Here is a 17,893-nt window from a genome sequence, read left to right on the forward strand (position 1 = left end):
ATCTGCTCTCTGCAATCATTTTTCTCTCATCTGTGTATCTATCTATCATCCAACTTTTAATCTGGATATCTGCCATCCATTAATCATGTCTGCCATCCATCTATCTCTGTTTCTATCTGTAGTCCCTATCAGTCATGAGTTAACACAGTGTGTACTTAAGCATGGGCCATTTGAGTTCCATGGGGACAGGTGGGGCACCAGTGACTCTAGGAGGCCTGGGGTGGCTGCAGCAAGGATGGATAGGAAGGAAACTGCAGGGTTAATGAAAGAGGAGCCTGGGACCATCCTCTCAGAGCAGGGCTGGCTGATGGATAGAGAGGATGGGGGACTGGGAAAGAGAAGGCAGACGAGGAGGCCAGCAGTGCCATTAGAGCGGGGTGAGCCTTGTGCTGACCTAGTGGTTCCTTCCATGTCCCTCTCCAAGTTATAACAACATCTGTCTAGAGTGAGCCTGTGGTGGGTGGACGGCCGTCCAGGCTCAGGTATCAGGGCAGAGAAGGGGGGTGAGAACCCTGCAGTCCCGAGGGCTGAGCTTCTGTGGGCAGGCTGAGGGCTGGGGACCTGGTGTCTTCAGAGAGATGGCAGGGCAGCCTGCAGCAGACCCATCCCGGCTATTCCCGCCCTGGCTTTGTGTTGGTATCACCCGAATAGCTTTCAAAATAATAAAAAATCAAAACACTGATGCCTGAGCTCTAGCCCAGTCGAATGTGCATCTGTATTTTTGGAAGCCCTTGGGTGATTTTCATAGCGGCCAGGACCAAGAGCTGCCCTCTTACAAGCCCCAAGGCCTGCCCCAGAAAGAAGGAGCTACCTGTTGTCTTCCAGGTCAGGGCTTGGGTGCTGGGCAGGGTTGGGCTCTCCGGGGGGAGGGTGGGGGGCACAGGAGGCCACTTTCTTCTCGGCTGCCTCCTGGCCTGGGATGGAGGCTGGTGAGCCGGTGTCAGGAAGTCTCATCCCCGCCTTGGGTCATACTATAGGAGGCTGGGCCAGGTGACCTCTGAAGATACTGCCCCCCACCACCACCGAGTCCCCAGAAGTCCTCATCATGGTGTCCAGGGTGGAGGATGGCTTGGTAGCTGCAGCCTCTGGGTCCAGCGTGACTCCTGCTGACCCGGGAGCGGTGCTGACCCAGGAGCTTGCACTTCCAGGGAAGATGGGTTCAGGCTGCTAGAAGCTGGCGTGCTGACCACACTGGTCTCATGGGAAGCAAAATCCCCATCCTCTCAATGCTAACTGTGGGTCATGGGTCAGAGGGGAGGGAGGTCTGCCTGGCTCTCTGGCATTGTGTTCTGACTCTGACCCATGACCAGCCCTCTCTCTGTGAGGCTGTGGGAAATTGGGCCATAGCTGGGAGGGTCTCCAGCCGAGATGAGAGTCAGCCTGTGACTAGGGTTAGAGGTTGGGCTGTGGCTGGGTCGCCTGCAGGTAGTGTATCCTTCCAGCCACAGCTCTGCCGCTCAGCCACCAAGTCCCCATCGGTGACTCATAGAGAGACCGGCCGCGCTATATGCTTGAGCTGAGCCATGAAGAATTAAGGGCTGGGCTTGCCAGGTGGAAAGGCATGGGGCCTTGACTAGATTGTCTGCACTGTCGACGAGACGTGCTGAAGGCATTCCGTGGTCTGTCCCCCACCCGCCGTGGACCACTCTGCAGACACCTCCTCCCGTGGCTGGAATAAAGAAAGCCCTACTTTGTCTCCTTGAAAGCCGAGGACAAACTGGCCATAATTTATGCTCACACATAATATAAAGGAGAAAAGGCTCCATTGTGCTATAAATTATCCTGTGATGGGCGAAACGCTGGAGTGTGCGCCAGAAGCCAGCGGAAGCCCCATTAGACAACAGCGTTTGGCTGCTGAGAAGTCCCAAGAACCCCGGGCCAGCTGCCGTGCGCCCTGCGCCCTGCAAGGATAATGTAGCAGATCGCACGTGTAATCAGTTACCTGGCGAGTTGGCTGAGCACCACTGCCCAGCAAAGGTGACTTCTGCTAGAGCCACAGTCACGTCCCCGGCTCCAGCTGGGAGCCCTGGTGCAGACTCACCAGCGTGAGGGTCAAGGGTCAGAGGTCAGAGGGCCAGAGAGGGAGGCAGCAAGAGGGGTGGATGTAGCTTCCAGACCCTTCACTGTACTGAGCTTCCAGGGCTCTGTTCTTGCCCAGCTCAGAGCCCTCAAGCCTACAGAGTGCAAGAGATGAGGATACAGGGCCATTCATGGCCCCCAAGGTGGTGACAGTTCCAGTCCTGTCTCCCACACGTGCTATAGGTCCCAAGGGCTCAGAGCCACCCCCATGCCCTAGGCAGCTAGAGGGGTCCGCAGAGGCCTAGACAGCACTTAGAGGGGATTCTGCCAGCATATCTGTCTTCCTGAGTAGTGAGGAGAGAGGGTCTTTCAGCCTAGACCCTGGGGAGGAAAGGCCTGGGGACTCAGCAAGAAAGAGCATTACTTAATTGGTCACCCAGGGACCTCAAGACAGCCAGGCTCTGGGCAGAGGGGTGAGTTAGACTGGGAAGGCCTGTGAGGTACATCGGGGCTCCCTGGGCAATCAGGGGTCCACAGGGACCCTGCGTGTCCCAGCCATTCCCCCTTCTGAGCTCTGTACCCAAACCTTGCCCTTGCAGAACAGTAGGGGACCAGGCCTTTGCCAGTTGTCCTTGCTGGGCTGGAGGAGTGGAGGGAGAAGAGAGAGGCCTCCAGGTAGCTCCACCTTCCACCAGGAAGGAGGGTGACCTGAGAGCTCAGCTCTGTGCAGACCACCTGGTGCAGACCACCTGGGTCCAGAGCACCTGGTGCAGAACACCTGGTGCAGACCACCTGGTGCAGACCACCTGGGTCCAGAGCACCTGGTGCAGACCACCTGGTGCAGACCACCTGGGTCCAGACCACCTGGTGCAGACCACTTGGTGCAGACCACCTGGTGCAGACCACCTGGGTCCAGACCACCTGGTGCAGACCACCTGGTGCAGACCACCTGGTGCAGACCACCTGGTGCAGACCACCTGGGTCCAGACCATCTGGTCCAGACCACCTGGTCCAGACCACCTGGGTGCAGAGCATCTGGGTGCAGAGTATCTGGTGTAGACCACCTGGGTCCAGACCACCTGGTGCAGACCACCTGGTGCAGACCACCCTGGTGCAGAGCACCTGGTGCAGACCACCTGGGTCCAGACCACCTGGGGCAGACCACCTGGTGCAGACCACCCGGGTGTGAGTCCTGGCTTCACCAATGGCCAAGAGTGCATTCTTGGGAAAGGTATTTAAGTTCTCTGTGCCTGGATTTCTTCATCTATATACAGTGAAAACAATAAAATAACCGCTATATCTGTAAAGTGCTTACCTCACTGTTTGGGTCCCAGCAAGTTTCATACATGAGAGCTGTGATGATTTTTACTTATTTTTGCTCCTGGAGCAAGCAACTGAGAGCTGCTGCCGTGGACAGCGGCATCACCCGGCCCCGGGAGGGAGGCGATCTGTCCAGAGCTGTCAGGCCATCTGTCCTACCCACCTTTTACCCTGGTGTGGATGACACTGTCTGAGGGCAGCAGAGGTTTTGTGATGTGGGAGTCGGGTCCCACCAGCTGTTGTTATGAAGGGACTGGGATGACACTGAGACAGCATGGGCTGGTCTGTGAACTAGGGAGCCAGGCTGAACCAAGGGAAGAATGGTGGGCAGTGAGAATGGACCCAGGTGGGAAGCCTGGACCGGGTCTGAGTCCCAGGCCAGGCTTCCATGGTCAGAGGTGAGGGTCCAGGCCGTGGGCCTCAAGGGAAGTATCTACAATATGGTGGGTAGGAGCTGTGTGTGTGTGTGTGTGTGTGTGTGTGTGTCCCTCACACCATAAGCCCCATCACACTCCTGCTTTTGCACAAGCAGCTCCCCAACCTGGGATTCCTGCTCCTGCCTTTTCCACTTGGCAAGCCCTGTCCTTAATTCTTCAGGGCCCAGCCCAAGCCTTTAGCTCATCATCCAGGCTCTCTGCCCACACGGGCTGACAGCCACTCATCTCCAGGGGCCACTCACTTCCTACTTTCTGAGCATTCCTACAGTTCATCCTGCAGATGTCTAAGGCATGATCTCTGAGACAAGAGGAGGAACTGCACGTGCAAATGCCCTGGGGCAGCGATGTGGCTAGAGTATTCCTGAGATAGAAGAGAGACCTGTATGTCTGGAGTGGAGGGATGGAGGGACCAGGGGAGAAAAAAAAATGTGTGGAGTTCCTGTGTAGCCCCTTCCCGGTCATTAGAAGACTTGGGCTTGTTCTCAGAAAATGGAGCCACTGTGGGGTTGAGCAGGAGGTAGACAAGATCCGCCTTGGGTTTAACTGACCCTCCTGGCTGCTGGGTGAGGAGCAGAGAGCAGGGGCCTGGGTGGGTGTCAGGAGACAGCGAGAATGTGACTCTCATGGTCTGGGTCCACCCTGAAGCATTGGAAGGCAGACTTGGCTGAAAGAATGCCAGTGGGGGAAACGCATCTAGTTTTACCGGGAACTAGATGTGTTCTCCAGTCTCCTGCCTCCTCCCAGCCCAACTTCAAACAGAGACTGTCTGGAGGGAGCCCCGCAGATCAAGGCCTGGCACAGCCTCCCCTGGGGGCGAGAGCAGCAGAGGGTCCTCATTTGCATCCCTGTGGAGGGGGAGCCCCATCTCAGCGGCACATGCCTCCCCATCCCCAGCAGCCTTTGATCTGGTTTGATGTCTCCTTCAGCCTTCTTCCCAGGCAGGAAGGCTTTCATCCTCCCTCCCGAGGCAGCTCCCGCCCAGCTGCGCCCTCGCTGCCTCGGAGACAGCGTGCGTTGTGGGGACAGAGTAAGGGGATCACTCCTCTACTTACTGGTTTGCTGCACGCTGAGAACCCTCCTGGGCCCCAGGTGAAGGGCATGGAGCTACCTGGTCCCATGGCTGCAGAGGGGCCTGAATCCAGGCCTTTCTCCCTGGTGTGGATGACACGGCTGGAAAGTGCTCCCTCCAACTGGAGGATGAGGTGTTGTTGGGTTCCCAGGCACAAAAGGAGGGGCTGTGGAACCAGGACCTGTCCACTGCGCCCGGATCCAGAGGCGGGTCTGAGACTGTGTGCTCACCTCGGGAGTGAGGCAGGGCTCGGAGGAGGCAGAGGAGGCCTCCGGACTAGGGAGGAGGGTGGGAGCGTGGAAAATGCACAGATTCAGATGATCAGTGTGGTCCCCACCGGTCCCTCGGGTGTCATGGGTGTTTGATGAGGCCGAGTCAGGAGAATTTGTGGAAATGGCACTCAGTGGGGCTCAGCGCCTTCAGGGGATTGTCTCCTGTCCTAGTTGAATCCAAGTACACCTCCTGGAGGAGACTGAGAGCTTCTTGGGGGTCCCCCATTTGGTCAGGGGGTGCAAAGGGAAGCCTGGCTTCTTAGTCTGGCCTGGGAAAGGCCTTCTTTCATTCCCTGGGTGTCCCCTCCATACCCTGGGGGGCAGGGGAGCAGGCTTCCCCATCTACCAGCTGGCCCCCCAGGGTGACAGTAGGAATATCTGTACCCAGCACAGTAAGGGCAGAATCCCCAGCAGCCATGAGAGGGGAGTGTGACTAATGCCCCTTTTACAAACAAAGAAACGGAGGGCCAGTGCGGAGGTCGGTGACTCACCTAAGGTGGCACAGCCAACCCCCCTGCCCGCCAGCCCTCCTGAGAAGCCAGTTTCCTCTCATCCCCTTCCCCAGAAGGTTCGCTCTGATCCACCTAGAAGTCAGAGAGAAGGAACAGGTGTCCCCCTGGTCTGACCTGTGGGCCCTGGGACACCCAGGGAGAGCACGTGGCCTCTGGATCCCGGAGGTGCCCTGGGGAGTCCCCTAAGAGATGCCCGAGGGCCCTGCCAGGGACAGTGCTCAGGGCTCCAGGCTCTGCCCACAGCTGGGGATCAGGAGGGCACGGGGCTCTGGCTTTGGCTTCGTCTGCCCACCCCAGGGGCCAATAGCTCATGAGCAGGAGAGAGGCCACAGCCCTCAGAGCCATTCATTCCCCATCCTGGTCCCCAGCCTCCGGTTCTCCCTTGCTCAGGTCCCCCGCAAACCCTCCCCAGCAGCTGGAGGGGAGAGAACAGTAAAAGTCTATTGCGGCAATAAAAGGCATTAACCATCTGAGCTCGCCCAGTGGCCCAGCAGCCGGCTGTCCTTAAGCAGGAAATATTGTTTAATGCCGATGGTAATGAGCGAATCAAATTTTGGAAATTAAACTGGAATTTGAGCATTAGTGCCAGGGCGCTGGCATTTGGCAAGTCAAGTGGTGTTGCTGCCACCGGTCCCCTCCTCCTTCCCCAGGGGCCCCTGTGCAGACAGCGAGATGCCACCGGCCGTGGGTGGAGGGGGGGCACCACCCTGAAACTTCCCTCCCAGGGCCTGTCCCAAACCCACCCTGGGGGCCTGCTTCTCTGTTTCCAGGGCTCTCCTTTTACAATACAAACCGTGCCAGCGGAGCCCTGTCCCTCACCACTGCCTGAGTGGGGAGCAGGACTGGCTCCTCAGAGGGAGAAATCCCGTCTTGTCAGAGTGCCTATGGCTACCAGGAGGCGGAGGCCGAGGCGGCGGCACCCACTGCTCGCTATGGGCTGAGCAACAAGCTCAGAGCTCAGTCAGGCGAGGTTCTGAGAAAATGCAGGAGCCTGGAGGCCAGAGGGTGGGGATGGGGTGTGTTGGTGGGAGAGGGAGCAGGCATGGAAGAGCAAAGGCGGCCTTCTGCAAGAGAGCTCTGCCACAGGCAGTGGCCACTGGGGAGCAGGTGGAAAGAGCCACCAGAGAGGGTGCTCCATCTTTCAAACTGTTCTAATTCCGCCGTGGCCTGGGGCCCCCTGCCCCTGCCCCTGGGAAGCATGACTCCAGCCGCCCACCTCCTCTAGGAAACGTCACCGTTTTCCCTTCCTCTCTGCCCCTAACCCCATCTCCTGCCATCCCTCCTCAGCCTCACCCCTTTTTACCATCTCTTTCCCTTTCTCTTGGTTTCCCAGTCTTCACCTCCACAGCCCAGAGCTGGAGTTGGTGAGCCCTGGAGATAAGACAGGGGCTTGTCCAGCCCTGCCAAGGCCCAGAAGCCTGGCTGAGCTGGGGCAGTTGGCAGGGTGGGGCCTCCAGGCCCCCAGTTTTGGCTAAAGCCCACCAGTGGTGGAGGTCCAGGCTAGTGCGTCCTAACCCAGAACAGGTAACAGGAACTGATGCCTGCAGGGCATGGAAGAAGTTGGAACCGAGGGCCGTCTCATCACTGATGACATGCCCAGTGCCGCGTGCTCTGGGTGAGGCGGACCAGCAGGGCAGCGGTTAGAGCTTCCTGAAGAGGAGGAGTCTGGAGTGGCTTGTGAAGGAGAGCTGGGGTCTGGAGGTTTCCTGCTTCGCTCCAGACACCAGGGCAGCCCTCAGCTCCGTGTGAACTCTCCTGGCTGTTGGTGAGGGGGCTCTCTGCGGCAGGAGGGACCAACTGCCCAGAGTGCCCCACCTTCCAAGAAAACCATCAACACATGACCACTTGCAGCTTTGGGGGTGGGGGATGCATTTCTGTAGTCTTAGCTGTCTGTGCCCATGTGTGCCAGTCACTCAACAGCCTACAGACATCTAGCGAGTGCCTGCTGAGTGCTGTCACCACAGGGCCCCTGTTCCAGCCTCGGAGGTTGCATAACAATGCAGCCCAAAGGGAGGGGTATGATACAACCATTTATTAAGCTCTCGAATTCCGTGGGTCAGGAACTCAGACGGGGCACAGCATGGAAGGCCTGTCTCTGCGCTAGGATGTCTGGGCCTCTGCTGGAGAACTCAAAGGCTGGGCCAGGAGCCGTCTGGGGGCTCATTCACTTCAAAGTCTGGTGGTTGATGTTGGCTGTCAGCTGGGGCCTCGGTTCCTTTCTGTGGGCACCCACCGTGTGGGCCACTGGGGTGCAGGGCACAGGGCACGTGCCCCCCAAAGAGAGACCCGAGTGGAAACCGATCCCTTTTATGATGGAGCCTTGGAAGTCAGCGGGCATCCATTCTGCTGTTCATGATGGGTTAGAGCAGTGGTTGGCAAACTGCGGCTCGCGAGCCACATGCAGTTCTTTGGCCCCTTGAGTGTGGCTCTTCCACAGAATACCACTTGCGGGCGCAGAAGTCGGTTTTCGGCTCTCAAAAGAAATTTCAGTCGTTGTGCTGTTGATCTTTGGCTCTGTTGACTAATGAGTTTGCCGAACACTGGGTAAGAGTAGTCACAAGCCTCACCCAGACTCAAGGGAAGGGGACAGAGGCCCCAGCCTCTCCATGGGAAGGGTGAAGTCACATGAAATAAGAACCTGCAGGGTGGGAAGTCTTTTTGAAGTCGAGGGGGAAGGAGGAGCCTGGATGAGAAAACAATGTTTACGCTGAGACCTAAGAGCAGGAATCAGCCTTGTGATGCGGAGGGCGCCCCCGGCGGAGGCACCAGCGTTTGCAAAGGCCCTGCGGCAGGCTTGCTTGTTGTGAGCTCATTTTGGCAGCTGTGAGTGAAGGCAGATGAGGAAGAGAGTGTGTGCGTGAGAGGAGGGAAGCCGGGCACCTTCAGGACGGCATGAGTGACCCCTGAGCCTGGGTGAGTGGCCAGACCAAGGGCCTTGCTCCCTTGTTGTATGCGACAGGAAAGGGCAGAGTCGCTGCAGTCTAGCTCCCCCTTCACCCAGCCCTTTCTGCTTCGCCACACCCTCTGGCTTGGCCACCCCTCCTCTACTTCCAGCCCCTACCCATGTCGTCCCAGCCCCACTAGCTAAGCCCCTTCCCCCCACGCCCTCTCCCTGCTGCCCTCCTCCCCCTCGGGTCTGAGCCCTGCCTCCTCGCTTTGCCCAGCTTCTCCCTCCCCCGAAACCCTTCTCCTCCCCGGCTTGCCCCGCGCCCCCAGGCCCCCCGCCCCGGTAAGCATCTCCTAATTTTGTTCCAGAAGATAGAAAACTCTTCGTGGGCATGCTCAACAAGCAACAGTCTGAGGACGACGTGCGCCGCCTCTTCGAGGCCTTCGGGAACATCGAGGAGTGCACCATCCTGCGCGGACCAGACGGCAACAGCAAGGGTGAGCTGCGGGCCGCCGGGTGGGGCGGGCGGGGGGGTGGGCAGGGGGGAGGTGGGCCCGGCGGGGACCCGGCCCGCGCCCCCTGGACAGCCAAGTTCAGAGCCGCCCAGAGCTGGCCAGGGCCGGCCAGCCAGCGAGGGGCGCTCGGAAGGGACAGGGTGGTGGAACGCGGTCTGTCTCTGTCTCTGCTTCTTGGTGGCTCTCCTTTCCTGTGGATCTTTCTCTCCGCCCTGGCCCTGGCCTCCCTCCGGGCCCTGGGCCCTGGGCTCCGGCTCAGCCTGTCCTGTCCCCCCAGGGTGCGCCTTTGTGAAGTACTCTTCCCACGCCGAGGCGCAGGCCGCCATCAACGCGCTGCATGGCAGCCAGACCATGCCGGTGAGTTGGGCCACCCCTGGGTGGGGAGGCTGGGACGCAGGCAGCAGCGGCCGGAGGACACCCCTGCCCATCCCAGAGCACCCTCTGCAGGGCCCTGCCCACCACCCTTGCACGGTCCCTACCCTGCAAACCCTGGCCGCGCTGCTTGCTCACTGCCTCTGCCCAAGACAGGAGGGCATCATTGCCATCCCCTACCTCAGACCAGGACACGGAGGCCAGGGGTGTAAGGAACTGGCTCGCAGTCCATTAAGACCCCAGACCTCTGGGGCAGGCACCGGTGCCATCCACCCCGCAGCCCCCAGAAGCGCCTCCCAGAGGAGAGGGAGGGCCTGGGTCAGGGGCACGGACAGCTGGACAGCTGGGAGCGGAGGCAGCCAGGGCAGGCGGGCCTCACGCGCAGTCCCGGCTGGCTGCAGGGAGCCTCGTCCAGTCTGGTGGTCAAGTTCGCCGACACCGACAAGGAGCGCACGATGCGGCGAATGCAGCAGATGGCTGGCCAGATGGGCATGTTCAACCCCATGGCCATCCCGTTCGGGGCCTACGGCGCCTACGCACAAGCAGTAAGTGGGGGCGCAGATGCGGGTGGGGTGTGTACGGGCAGCGGTTCTCAGCTAACTCTGCTCAGAAACCCAGAGCAGGGACACCTGTCTTTGCCAAGAGAGCCCTGTGTCTCTGGCCTAGAAAACACTGCCCCAGCCCTGGGGAGTGAGGAGTGGTCGGGAATGAACCCGGGGCAGAGGCCAAAGGGGGTTGAGAGAAGTGTGGTTCCGTCCAGGGTGGCTGGCTGCCAGGAGTGGCGGTTTGCTGTCCTGGTTCTTAAGGGGAGGAGCTGGAGAGGCGGCTTCTAGGCAGGGTGGCAAGGTGGGTGATCCTGAACGCTCCCCCTGCTAGCCAAACTCTAGGAAGCACCAATGGAAGTGGGAAGGGTGCTTCCTAGAATTTGACTCCTGCCCTTACTCATGGAAGGGTGTGCTCAGGCTTCTGGTCGCTCCTGGCAGAGGTCCCTCAAAACCCATCACACCAATGCGTTCACTGCAACCCTTCCCTTCTCCCCCCAGCCCCTGGCTCACCAACTTCATCCTTCCACCGTGGGGCCTTCTTGGCCAGCTTCTCCCCTAGGCTGCCTCCCAGATCCGTAGCCACAACCCCCTCTGGTGCCACCCACCCCCGTGCACCGGAGCCTACACAGGCCTCATCCGCTGGCAGTTTGTCTCAAAAAGGTTCTGATCTCAGGGGAATCAAGGGAAGGCGGGATGTGAGCCCCATGAAGACCATGATCTGGTTTCGGGGGCAGGGGGCATGTCACTCAAGTTGTTTCAGAGAGAAATGGACATGAACCCTTAGGGTGGCACCGAGGTAGTCCAGGGACTGGTTCTAAAAGGCAAGCTCGCCTCCCTCCTTCAGCAGCATTCAGATAGATCCATGTCAACGGCCCCCAGCGCCCACGCACCTTGGTGCGGACATTGGGACTGAACCCCATTCTACGTTAATCCTGTGGAGGCTCGTCCAACATGTCTCTAGAGCTCTGGGCCTCACAGGGCATCTCCATGATGACGGCCTTCACAGGGCTATGGGGCCGGTCCCTCCCCCCACCTTTTATGGCAGCTTCAGAGTCTCCGTTTCTACCATGACTTTGGAATAGTTAGCTCTTTGCGGGTGGTTTCTAATAGCCTTTGAGAGCTAGGGCAGCCATGGGGGGAGACATTTGGGGGATGGGGAGCTGTGTCTGAGCTCCCTGGGGTTCAGGGCCTAGGAGGCTGGTGTCCTGGAGCTAAACCCCCTGGTGGGAGGGTTGCCCCCCCTGGAAGCACGTGATATTTTTTCCATTCCTTCTGCCCCAGCTGATGCAGCAGCAAGCGGCACTGATGGCGTCGGTCGCGCAGGGCGGCTACCTGAACCCCATGGCTGCTTTCGCCGCCGCCCAGATGCAGCAGATGGCGGCCCTCAACATGAACGGCTTGGCAGCCGCACCCATGACCCCAACCTCAGGTGAGCCAGCAGGCACCGACCCAGGACACAGCTGAATCCAGGTCCATCTTTTAGTTTGGCCAGTTTGGGCTACGATGGACCACCTTGTGGCAAACAGGACACGGCATCCATGCCCACACAGGCCTCATCTACTGGCCGTTTGTCTCAGAATGTTCTGATCTCAGGGGAACAAGGGAAGGCGGGGTGTGGGCCCATGAAGTCCATAGTATGGTTTCAGGGGGTGTGGATTTCACTCGTGTTGTTTTGGAAAGAACTGGACATGAACCCATCTCCCCTGAGGTCTGAGGGGAGAAGAGCCCTCTGTGGCCTTGTGTGGTCCCTCACCCAAGCATAGAAGGAGCTGCTTTTTAAATCTTCCTTTAACCCAGTGGTTCTCAACCTTTCTAATGCCACGACCCTTTAATACAGTTCCTCATGTTGTGGTGGCCCCCAACCATAAAATTGTTTTCGCTGCTGCTTCATAACTGGATTTTGTTACTGTTAATGAATCATAATGTAAATATCTGTGGTTAGGCAGCCCTGCTAGTTGGGGTCTTAGGCACACCTGTGGTTGAGAACCGCTGCTACAGAGCCTAAGACCATCAGAAAACACAGATATTTACATTACGATTCACAACAGTAGCAAAACTACAGTTATGAAGTAGCAACAAAAATAATTTTATGGTTTGTGGTCACCACCACATGAGGAACTGTATTAAAGGGTCACAGCATTAGAAAGGTTGAGAACCACTGCTCTAACCCAACATAGACTCACTGGCTTATTTTCAAAAGAACTACACAACAAGCAAGAGAGAACCACAGAGTTACTGAAGGACAGGGGGTGGGAAACAGCCCTGCTCACAAAGTGTGATTTTAATTGGATCCTGATTGGTATCCAATTCAGTGATTCTCAACTGGGGCAATGATTTCATGCCTACCCTCTCCCTATCCCCAAGGACATCTGGCAATGTCCTGAGACCCTATTGGTTGTTACAACTTGGGAGGGGAGTGATCCTCTGATGTCGTAGGTCAAAGCCAGGCATGCTGCTAAACATCCAACAATGCACAAGATAGCCCCCACGACAAGGAAATGTCTGACCACAAATGTCAATAGTGTCAACGTTGAGAAAACCTTGTCTAGTCCCAAGGGCTGGTCCTATAGCTGGAGCTTTCAGTCACCAAGCTTCCTTGCTCTCCACATCCAGGTCATAGCAACAGCCTTCTTTACACCCCCGAGCGATTCCTTTCCCAGATAAAGTCCATAAAAGACTGTGCCATCTCTAGGCCCAACTTGAGTACTACCTCATAACTCTGATCCCCAATTTAGGGGTACTCCTGGACCCAGGCCAGCCTCATGTCCTAGTCCACAGAGAGATCCTGCTTTCTACACGAAGGGGAAGGCCCTTTCCAGCTTTGAGGCCTTAGTACAATCACCATGCCAGCCACCCCTGGGATTCTACCCACCTTGCACAGAGAAGGCGCAGTGTATTGTCATCTGCCCCTAACTTTACTCTTGCCAGTGTGAACATAACCATAATCTCCATGGGAGGAGGCCAGGGTGTCTACTGTATATGGATAGGGCTGAGTCTGGACTCTGCAAAGTCCTCTCTCCCTAATTGCAGGGGAGCTCCAGAATTAAGACCTCTTCCACTCACTTAGTAAAACTTCTCCCTGGGGAGGCAGGTTAGCCCCTCCATGATCCAGGCAAGAGCAAAGCCAGCGACTTAGAAGTCTGTTGATGGCTAAACAGGGACTAGCCCATCCTGACTTAGCTGGGGTGAGCAAGAACCACTGAAAAGGACTAAAGGAAGACCAAGTGTGGTCAAATTCAAAGGCACTGAGAACAGTCTATGTGCTGTAGTTCCAAGGTTGAGTGGTCAGTGGCCAGGGAAGGATAGGTGGGATTTGGACTCTGCCTTGAAGGATGGGTACGGGTAGGGTGAGTGGAACCACTCCATGCATGGAGGTGATCCAAGATGTGATTCACAGGACTGAGTTGGTGTGTGAATTCCAACTGTACACCAAGTCCCTTGGAGCCAGGGGGTAGCGCTCCATGGGTTGGCCTTTCCTCACCTTTGTTCTGCTTGCCTCCCCTCCTCCTCCACCCTTCCCCACCTCTGAAACCAGGTGGCAGCACCCCTCCGGGCATCACTGCACCAGCCGTGCCTAGCATCCCGTCCCCCATTGGGGTCAACGGCTTCACTGGCCTCCCCCCACAGGCCAATGGGCAACCTGCTGCGGAAGCTGTGTTTGCCAATGGCATCCACCCCTACCCAGGTAAGCACGTCTGGCAGCCCTTCTTTACCCATGCAGCACACCCCTCATTCATTCTGCCCCCCCTTTGTTGTTACAACCGGGAATGTGTGGCTCCAGCCCTCCGTCCATTCCTTGGTGGAAGCCCAAATGTGATCAGGGAGATCAGGGAACCTCTGGTGGGAGGAATCAAGTTCCCATCCTTGTGGAGGTGTTCGTCTGGTAGGCGAGAAAGAATGCATTCCTGGGGCTCCTGCAGGGGAGAAGAGAGAAGAGATGCAGTAATTGTACAACCAGAGGCTAGTACCCGTAACTGCAAATTAATTGAGAGTGAACTTGACTTATAAGAAGTCATGGGACAGGAGCTAAAATTAAAAAATATCCTTAGTGTTAAGTAGGAAAAGACTCTTGGGGAAGGAAGGGGAAATGCACAGATTGACATTCTGGCGGGAGCATACTGGTGTCCACACAATCCCGGTCAGCACCTCTCACAGAGGATCAGGACCTTGGACAGCTCCCAGGTCCTGCTATGATTCATTCTGACACACAGAAGATCCCAGAGGCCAGGGCCTGATTAACTCTGTTCCTCTCAAACTCAGCAGCTCTTTCATGGGGAGGCGGGGGGGGGGGGGGGGAGGGGGGACTGTCCAGTTGACTTAAGCAGCTTTCATCTCTGGCCTTGAGGATAGACAGAGCAAGAGAGCTGGGTCCAAAGTCCTAGGGTAGACTAGCAAGGGACAATGTCTCAGAGATGCCGGGAGTGGTATCCTCCTTCCTAGAGGGCAGATGACAAAGTTGCAGAGTCCCCATAAGTACACGTAAGTGCCCAGTCTGTGCTAGATGGAAGGGACCCCCAGAAGATGGGCAGTATGGGGGTCTCTCCCCTGGGAGGTCGAAGTCCAGTCAGGAGCACAGTATATATCAACAGAATGTTGAAAGAATAAGCAGAATGGTGTCTGATCAAGAGTGAATGTTTTCATCGTGAAGCACTAAAGGTTTCAAAGGAAGGGAGGGTTCTGTAGAGGGTTCTGAAGAAGCCCAGCAGAGCTGTCTTACAGGAGGCTCAGATGGACGTTGACAATGGGTAGGAATTGGAGAGGAGAGGATGGACAAACCAGGGGTACACCCTGGGGAGCGGCTGTCCTGGATGACCAGCGAGAGGAGGGGTCTGCCTGGTGAGGTTGGCCCAGCCAGGGCAGAGGAGGTCAGCCTGAAGGGGGGTCAGCCATGGGCAGCAGAGTAATGCTGCCCACTCTGGTTGTCCATCAGAATCCACCGTGTGGCTTTGTAAAACCACAGAAACGTGGAGGTTGTGATTTCTGTTAGTGATTTCAGAAGTGAGGCCCAGACTCTAGAAATATAAAAGTTTCAGCAGCAGCAGCAGAGGACAAGGTCCCTGTGCTAGAGAAAACCAGAGGAGAATGTGCTGACTTTGAACTTGGAGTTGTGCTTGTCTGGTCTTAGTGTTTGCCCCTCAACTCACCTCTCAGTGCTCGGAGAGGAGGCCGGAGAAGCCTAGAGAGAGAAACGGCAGAGCCCTGGGTCTGGAGTTGTTTCAGGACGAAGAGTCCAGGCTGGCAAGGGAGGCAGGGCAGGGGCTGGGCAGCTGGAGGTGGGAGTGTGCCCACCAATCTCGGGTTCCTGGGCTCCTCCTGCATCAGGCTCATGGGCTGGGAGATACAGTCCCCGCACATCTGGGCGGTTTCATTCCCCCGCCTCTGTGCCCACAAGCCCATCTGGAGCTCTGGATTTTGACAAACCTGTTCTTTCCCCACCCCCACCAGCATCTGTGAGCTATTTCCCTCGTGGACTTTGGAACTGTTTCTCTCCCCCATTTGTAACAATCTGCCATATCCCATAAACAATTCCCTGCCGGAGCAGGAGGGAGGGGAGGAGGGAAGGAGAGGAGAAAAGTAGTACATTAAAAAAATTAATTTACCATCTTTAAATGCGGAGTTTGGAGCCGCTGTAATGAGCGAGATCCTTCAAAATGTTCACTCTTTGGCAGTTACTAATGAGGTCATTAAGCAGAGAAGTAGAGAGGGTCTCAGAAATGCCTTCCTCCACTCCCTAGCCCCAGGTAGCTTCCCTGCTCTCCCCTTTCGCATGGAAAGCACTTAGTGTGGCCTTTACTGCCACATAACACCCCTGCAGGGGTGTCTCTATAAATGTTAAGGATGATTCCTTCTTTCTTATGTTGCAGTATTTGCTGAGCACTTGCTATGATCCTGGCACTGTGCATGTGTGGGTGTGTGCGTGTATGTGTGTGTGCGTGTATGTGTGTGTGCGTGCGTGTGTGTGTGGGTGTGTGGGTGTGTGGGTGTGTGTGTGTGTGAGTTGGGGGGGGGTGTCATGGCTGTCAGGTGAGTTTGCAGGTTTTGTGTTACACAGGGCACCACACTATGTGCCAGAGATAGAGATAACTCTTCCTTTAATTTGCATAAAGGCAGTATGTGCTTAAGCGGCTAGGGAGACCAAGAGCACACGCTGGAGGTGGGTTCCCTCCAGAGAACTGGGGTCAGGGAGGGGGAGCAGCAGGGAGGAGAGGACACCCCCAAGCACCACCACCACAGCCTCAGCACTGGCAGCTCCTGGCTTCAGGCCCCACTGGGGGCGAAGGAGAGGGACAGGGCTAGGATCCGACTTCAGCCTCCCCTCTGAGCAGCCCTGGCCCAGCTCCCCTGCTGCAGCCGCAGTCTTTAAGCATCTCTGCCCCATGAGGCCCAGGTGCTATTCTTCCAGTGGGATGTTACTGAGGCTCAGAAACAAGAGCTCAGGACGGAAGTGGGAAATTCTTCCTGATCTACAAGGCCCCTAAGACTGGCACTGCCAGTTAGCTTGGCAATCAAGGTTGCCAGGCAGATAAGTCCTGATGGTTTTCTTTCTACCTCCCTGTGTTATCCAGTTTGCTCTGAACATACTGCGGCTAGATCTGTCCCCTCCCACTGCTCCGGGCCTCCAAGGCCAGCCTACTCCCACTAGCCATCGCCACCAAAGGCAGTGCCCACCTTTGCCCTGCACTAGGCCTCTAAGACCCAGCAAAGGCAACAGAAGTGGACCGAGCCCGGCTGCCCCCAGTTGCTTGCCAACATATCAGCATGAGGACCCTCTCCTCGAACCAGGCAGTGGACATCCAAGAGTCACACATTTGGGCTGGAGGAAGGTCCTTGGCCTGCCGGTTCCTCAGTGTCTGTGGGCACCACCCCTCTCCCAGGCCTGCCCAGGGTGTCTTAGCCCCAGCCTCAGGATGGAAGCCTCGTGCCTTGTGCCAACCCCCTAGACCACAGGAGAGGGTCCCTCTGCCTGAGCAGCCATGGGTGGCCCAGGAGGACAGAGTGGCACTGGGTGAGGCCCCTGTGCCCTTTCTTTCACCAGCTGGTTCTGCCCCAGACTTCTGCTGAGGACAGTGAGGATGAGACCAGCCTCCTGATAGTCTCTCACCCACTTTCCACAGCCCTTCTCCTGGGCCAGGTCCCTCATGTGTCCCCACTGAGCCCCTCATGGCCAAGCTGCTGGCATCTTCTTCCCAGCCCTTCCCAGCCTTCTGCTTAAAGCATCTGTCTCCCCCCACCCCAGGCCAGCTGCAGGCTGCAGCCCCCATCCAGGGGGGCACTCTCCACCCTACTGAGAGCCCTGGACTGGAGAAGGGGGAACCCCTGCAAGGCAGGCAACTCAGATGACCTGCCCCAGGGCAGGCACCACAGTGCTTGGGAAGGGCAATGCAGTCACAGTGTCATCTCCATGGGTGTGGTGGGGGAGGGGCTGGCTTGGGGAGGGCATCACTGACCTCTGCCCCTTGGCTCCCCTGCAGCGCAGAGTCCCACGGCCGCGGACCCCCTGCAGCAGGCCTACGCCGGAGTGCAGCAGTATGCAGGTCGTTAGTACCCACGCGTGCCCACTGCTCCCCCAGCTTTGCTCATCCCCACTCATGCCTGGGCACCAGGGCCCTCCCCACCCTAGGCCTGGGCTGGGCACTGTGTGGGAGGGAGAGGGGAGGTGGGGAGGGGCTGGGGAGCTATGGTGAAAGGAGGGAAGGCTATACTCCCAGAGGCCCCTGCTTCAGGCTGCCACCCTCCTGCAGGCCCCTAGCATTCCAGCAGTCTCCCACGGTGCCCTTGGAGAGGTGGGTGGTCAGAACTCCAGGCCCTGTGAGCCAGGCTCAAGTGTTGACCTTGCAGGGATCATCCTTGAGGCCAGATTTTCCTTCCCATGGGGCTGCCAAGCCAGTGTGTCTAGTTGATCCAGCACCAAGCCACACAGCGCATGGGGTGGGGTGGGGTGGTG

At 57.5% G+C, this 17,893-nt stretch overlaps 1 protein-coding gene across 50 annotated transcripts in view; it reads left to right on the forward strand.

Moving 5' to 3' along the window:
• Positions 1-17,893, forward strand: part of CELF4 (CUGBP Elav-like family member 4) — a 264,622-nt gene that overhangs the window by 228,680 nt on the left and 18,049 nt on the right. For 17 of the 50 annotated variants that reach the window (XM_084888861.1, XM_084888858.1, XM_084888836.1 and 14 more), the window contains exons 4-9: positions 8,885-9,013; positions 9,309-9,388; positions 9,805-9,948; positions 11,230-11,377; positions 13,484-13,633; positions 17,421-17,486. In XM_084888861.1, the coding sequence (XP_084744987.1) occupies positions 8,885-9,013; positions 9,309-9,388; positions 9,805-9,948; positions 11,230-11,377; positions 13,484-13,633; positions 17,421-17,486 (717 nt within the window). The remainder of the gene's footprint in view (positions 1-8,884; positions 9,014-9,308; positions 9,389-9,804; positions 9,949-11,229; positions 11,378-13,483; positions 13,634-17,420; positions 17,487-17,893) is intronic. The other 33 variants (XM_084888837.1, XM_084888847.1, XM_084888885.1 and 30 more) reach the window with 3 other exon arrangements.

Source organism: Pipistrellus hanaki, assembly GCF_964339955.1.
Source record: "Pipistrellus hanaki genome assembly, chromosome: 6".
Lineage (NCBI taxonomy): Eukaryota > Metazoa > Chordata > Mammalia > Chiroptera > Vespertilionidae > Pipistrellus > Pipistrellus hanaki.